The sequence below is a fragment of the Oryza brachyantha genome, chromosome 5 (assembly GCF_000231095.2).
Source record: "Oryza brachyantha chromosome 5, ObraRS2, whole genome shotgun sequence".
Taxonomy (NCBI): domain Eukaryota; kingdom Viridiplantae; phylum Streptophyta; class Magnoliopsida; order Poales; family Poaceae; genus Oryza; species Oryza brachyantha.
In genome coordinates this window covers 17,024,166-17,030,165 of record NC_023167.2, presented here as the reverse complement: position 1 = coordinate 17,030,165, position 6,000 = coordinate 17,024,166, and the positions used below count along the sequence as shown (strand labels likewise).

The following is a 6,000-nucleotide window of genomic DNA, read 5'->3' as shown; positions in this document are numbered from 1 at the left end:
GTTTCAGCTGTCCACGGTTTGGGGGTGATCGACATAATCGATATATTTAAAAACTAAAAATAATTTATAAATATTGCCGAGGATAACCGAACAGCCATCCCATCCAGGAGTCCAGGAAAAATCAAACAATGACAAAAGGTGAATAATTGCAAAATCATGTAGAAACTGCGAGTCAGCACTCAGCAGGCGGTGATTTATTGCAAGTCAACAACCGTTGGTTGATTCTGAAGAACTCGATATAAATTAGCTACATATAAGGATGATACAGATAAGGCTGTCAACCAATGAATCAAATGTCAACCTCCACACTGCCACAACATTAAGACGAAAAACATCACTAGTTTTCTCTACTAGGCGATTTATGTTAACCAGGATAACAAACAAGAAATCACAAGCTGCAGTCATCCTGTCACAGGATTACCCTCATATTTCCCACATTGCACCGATGCACTTCTGCCAAGCCGATGCATTGGGATACAAATTCAAATGGAAAGTAACATGGCAGGTCATTTATGGACATAAAGCAGCGACAGGTACCAAATGCCGCCGTAACAAAATGCAGAATGAGGTTATTTGGGAGCTACTCAACTGTAATCCATTTCCAGACTTCAGAGTATTTGCAGCTATATGTTTTAATCTCCTTACCCACCTGAGGAACCCCATCATATTCACCAAAATGAATCATGAATCCAAGAATTTGACATCTTGACATGTAGCATATTTAACCTTCTGGTGTTTCATTTTGTTTCACATGCCATCACGCAGTTCAAATAGAATGAAAACACCAGGCTAAGATCCTTCTGTCCTTATATTACTGAATTGTCTCAGATTGTCACCAATATCTATGGATGAGACTGATGTGGCCAAGTCATCTTCGAAGTCTATAGGGTCTGGTTCTGAAGCATCCGCTAGTGAACTCAACATGGTGACTACTTCGAATGTATCATCCAGGTAGAACCTAGCTTTGCTTGGCTTCTGGCCCACGGTACATGCAAAAAGTGGAGTTTTCGGTGCAACAATGCTCCTTTTCATGACATCAGCAATATTTTCAAACATATCCTCATCTGACCTGTCATCACCAATGCATAATACAAAATCTGCCTGTTGCCCTTTCTCCTTCATTGATGAGAGTATCTTCTCAGCAATGAGCCCTTTGCTAACACCCTGCAGCACAAAGGAATAAATGAGGACTCCACACCGATGCATATGTTAGAAATGAAAAGCCTGGAGCAGGTGAAATCAAACTGTCAAGTAATATGTATAGCATTAAGCCATAAAGAAGGCCGACATAGGAAGTGTTCTATCGCAATTCACGATTTTGTTTTGAACATGGAGAGAATATAAAATAGAATTGTTTTAGTTATGATATCTTGCATTTTGTCCAACGTTAAGTCTTCACCAAAATGCAAAGTGAACTGAAATTGAGAAGGCATAACAACCAACACAGAAAAAAAAAACTGTGAAGCCAATATATGCAGATCTATCATGATCACCTTGTAGCTCTATATAGTCATGGAAAAAATAATGGCCTGTGCCAAGAAGAAATAGCTGCATCTCAACTAGGAACATCAGACTAATAAGAATTAAATGGTCAAAGTTAAATTGTGGATTATTTGGTACAGAAACTGTTCTCCACAAAAGGCAAAAAAAAAAAACATTTGGTTTCATGAATAGAGTAATGATGCCCTTGCCAAAGGAATGCAAGAATTTGAGATAATGAACCTGAGGTTTGACTTCGACGATGAACTGGCCACTCTTGACTGAGACTGGTTCATTTGCTAATACACCTTCCAAGTGATCAAGCATCTCCTTTGCCTGGGAAGAGCCAAAACCTTGGTCAGCGTCCTGATGGTGCCACACCAATGCAGTTTCTTTCGTCTCAATGGTGGACCCATCAGTTGCTTCAGTATAAAGATTCATCACTGGCCTCGCCATTTGCATCCATCCAAAATCTGAGGTATGTGCAGTGGTTTGCCACTCTTCGTCTCTAGTCCACCTACATATTGAAACAAATCATTCCATCATCCGTTTAATTTTGATAAAATTGAAGAGGGAGTCAAGGGACTGCACTTGTCATCACACTCCATAGGTAATAAAAACAGCAAGCAGACCAAATTAAACATAAATGAATATCTGCTGATGCCATGGACTTTAACGTAAAAGTAAGATCAGGATCTAGTACACAAGTTCCAAAGGTTAAATGAATATGATCCTTCCATTCTGATAACATAAATTATAATTAACTCAAAATCGTATTTTGAAAAGGTGCAGATGGCTGCTAGTCCTGCATAATGCAAAGACCTTCTAGTATTTATGGTAAAGTGCAACTTTTCATAAAGGAAGAAATGTAGATTGTACCAGCAACAAAAAAAGGTTAACTATACAGTCGAGGAATTGTACCTTAAGAAGTAGCCATGTTCAGCTGCAATTCCTAGTTTTGGACATGCGATAAGCTTTTTGCTCAAGTCATCCTTGCTTCTCCCGCTGACAATGAAAACGGTGTTATTCCTATCTGCGCATAGGGCATTAACAATCCTCACTAATTCTTCGCTTGGACTCTTGTTGAGGGAAGCCTGTGGCACCAATGTACCATCATAGTCAAGAAATATAGCTCTACTCTTTGCTCTCTCATAAGACATTATAATTGAATCCAAATTAAGCTTTGTGAAATGTGGGTCTAGGGCTACCACCCTGAAGCCAAATCCCAATCCAATGCCCCAGCATGGTTTCCTAAAGTGATCCTTGCAAGCCCTCTCCAGGTCCTGTACGAAGCTCTTAGACCAATATGCAACATCATGGGTGCTGACATAACGATAATGTTTTTCATGCCTGAGCTGCTTTTCACGCTCTGACATCGAGATGGCCTCATTCAGTGCCTCTGCAGTTGCCTCAATATTCCACGGGTTAATACGAATGGCACCGCTCAGTGAAGGTGAGCAACCAATAAACTCCGACACAACTAACATGCTCTTCTTTGGTCCACTCACCTCTGGTTCAGATTCAGAGCCAGGTATCCCCTCCCTGCAGACAATGTATTCATATGGTGTCAAATTCATCCCATCCCTCACAGCTGTCACCACGACACACTCAGCGATCGTGTAATATGCAAGCCTCTCCACACTTGGCACACTCCGGTCAATGAGAATCACTGGACTGTAACCTGACCGGCCAAACTCCCTGTTAATTCTCTGAGAACTCTCTCGAATCTCAGCCTGGATGGCCTCCAGATCCTTTCCCTTCCCTCGTGCTGGGTTTGCTATTTGCACCAACACAGCTCTTCCCTGCCACTTGGGATGCATCCTCAGCATATTCTCAAACGCAAGAAGTTTTAAATTGATTCCTTTGAAGATATCCATATCATCCACCCCAAGAAACACGGACTTGCCCTCAAATTGCTGCCGTAGCTCAGTAACCCTCTGTTCTTTCTCAGACGATCGCAGCACTGATTGCAATTGACCCATATGGATACCAACTGGCATAATCTTGATCCCAACAGTGCGGCCAAAGTAATCCAATCCAATGTTTCCTCGCTTTGATTGGTACTCTATCCCCAGCATCCTACTACAGCAGGACAGGAAGTGTCTCGCATAATCGAATGTGTGGAATCCAATGAGATCGCAATTAAGCAGTGTTCTTAGGATCTCGTCTCGGATGGGTAGGGAGCGGTAGATCTCTGAAGAGGGAAAAGGGCTGTGGAGGAAGAATCCGATGCGGAGGCGAATGAAGCGGCGGCGGAGGAAGGTAGGCAGCGCCATGAGGTGGTAATCGTGGACCCAAACGTAGTCGTCCTCCGGGTTGATGACCTCGACCACCTTCTCGAAGAAATATTTGTTGGCGAGCACGTACGCCTCCCATGCGCCGCGGTCGAACCGGCCATCGCCGGATGCGGCGGTTGGCAAGGCGGAGGCGAAGGGAAGCATGTAGTGGAACAGCGGCCAGAGGTAGCTCTTGCAGAAGTTCTGGTAGAAGCGGTCGTAGAGCCCCGCGGGGAGGAACACGGGGGCGCACCCGAACCCGTCGATTAGGGTCTGCGACACCTCGTCCTGCTCGCAGGCGGGCACGTCGGCGCGGAGGGTGCCGATGAAGAGCACCTCCATCTCGTCGGGGACGCCGTCGCGGAGGCGGAGGAGGAGCGAGTCGTCGTCCCACGACACCGTCCACCCGCGCCCGTCCGCCCGGCGTCGCGCCACCACGGGGAGCTGGTTGGCCACCACGATGAGGCGCTCGCACACCGCCGACGACGGCACGTCGGACGCCACGCTGCTCGTCGCCGCCGGCTCGTCGTCCTCGTCGTCCAGCTCCGACAGCGTCCCGGGCACCGTCATCACCCGCGTCATCCGCTTCGCCCCGAACGACCCCGACCGCCTCCTCCCTCCCCCCGCCGGCCCCAGCGCCGCGAAGTTCCCCGCCGCGAGGTCGAGCAGGTTGGTGTACGACCTCGACATCATGGTTGATACTAACCCTAGCCTCCCTCCCGATCCCCTCTCTCTCAACCCCCAAACCCTAGCCCTCCGCACCCTCCCCTCGATTTGATCTGATCCAACTGCCTCCGCTCCTCTCCTCTCCTACCCCCGCGGCATTTCGAGTTCGGAAATGGGGGAGGGGCGAGCGGCGAGGAAGACGAGCGCGGTATATTCCCCCGGGGGGCGCGTTGGACCCGGTCCGCAATGAACCTGCCCCTCACCGACACCCCGGGCCCACCACCTGACGCACCACCGTCCGGTCCACCGCGCCGCGTCTAGGGAGGTGAACGCGCATCGGGAAAAGAGGATAAGGTGGTGCGTGCCCCCACCGGTGCCAGCTGGCGCCACGCTGCCACCTGACAAGGGCGGGCCCACACACCTCCCCGGGCGAATGGACGTCCGAGATGGCGTTCGGTCGGGGCGGGGCCCACGCGATGGACGGACGAGGCGAGGTGGACCGAGCACCTACAGTGGCGGGGGGGGGGGTTGGGGGTGGGGTGGGTTTAATGGGGAATTTCCCGAGCGGGGCTTTGAATTGCGGTCGGTCTTTCAGATGCAACCGCAACGCAAACAGCAAAAGCGAGGGGCGCGGAGGCGTGAAACACGTGTCTGGTAGCGCCGGGGCCACGTGAGCGTGAGGGACACGTTAATTGTGATTAAAGGGTTGTTTAGAAGTTGCTTTTTAGGCAATATCAACGTGAGTTGCATGGGCAATAAATATGGTGTCACGTAGACATTTTTAATAATATGATAAAATATTAATGAAGAGAGAGATGAAATGAGTTTATGGAGATGAAACCTTACCGGCTTGTGTTTTGCATGTAAACAATAAATGAAACTATGTATTGAGAGATGAGTGTTTTATCCTAGTTTTAAACTTTTTAGATGATGTGTCATTCTAGGTAATCATGTTCATGAAACTTATAACATTGAATGGTTGGACACTTTTTATAAATATTAAACATAGACTAATTATAAAACTAATTACAGAAATAAGAGCTAATTTACGTGACAAATTTTTAAGCATAATTGATCCATAATTAGAGCATGTTTACTGTAGTATCGTATAGGCTAATCATAGATTAATTAAGCTCAATAGATTCGTCTCGTAAATTAGTCTAAGATTATAGATAAGTTTTATTAATAGTTTATGTTTATAATTTATAATAAGTGATTCAGTCCCTTGTCTCAATCACCCCGAGTAAGAAATGGGTTAAATGAAATATGGAGTAAAGGGTGTGGACGGATTTTCTTGCCGGTATCATCTAGTCCGCCCAACTCTAAACGCATATCTCGATCTTAAAATGGATGCTCCATGCGTCCCAAAATAAATTTATGTTTTTATATAATATTTAACTCTTTTATTTTATTGAAATCATTTTATGATTAATATTTTTATTATTATTATATAATAAAACATAAATAATATTTTACGCGTGACTGATGTAATTAAGGAAAATAACAAAATAATGAAAAAAAGACATAGGTGCAAGTGCTACTGCATCTGTCCCATTATGAGTTGGTTCCTAGGTCTTGA

General features: G+C 45.9%; 1 protein-coding gene across 1 annotated transcript; it reads right to left on the bottom strand.

Moving 5' to 3' along the window:
* Positions 1 to 222: 222 nt before the first annotated feature.
* LOC102707676 (probable alpha,alpha-trehalose-phosphate synthase [UDP-forming] 7) lies at positions 223 to 4,585 on the bottom strand. The gene is made up of 3 exons (XM_040523863.1): positions 2,401 to 4,585; positions 1,723 to 1,996; positions 223 to 1,164 (listed from the first exon to the last, which is right to left on the bottom strand). The coding sequence occupies exons 1-3, from the start codon at positions 4,446 to 4,448 to the stop codon at positions 790 to 792; spliced, it is 2,697 nt and encodes an 898-aa protein (XP_040379797.1). The 5' UTR covers positions 4,449 to 4,585; the 3' UTR covers positions 223 to 789.
* Positions 4,586 to 6,000: the final 1,415 nt, after the last annotated feature.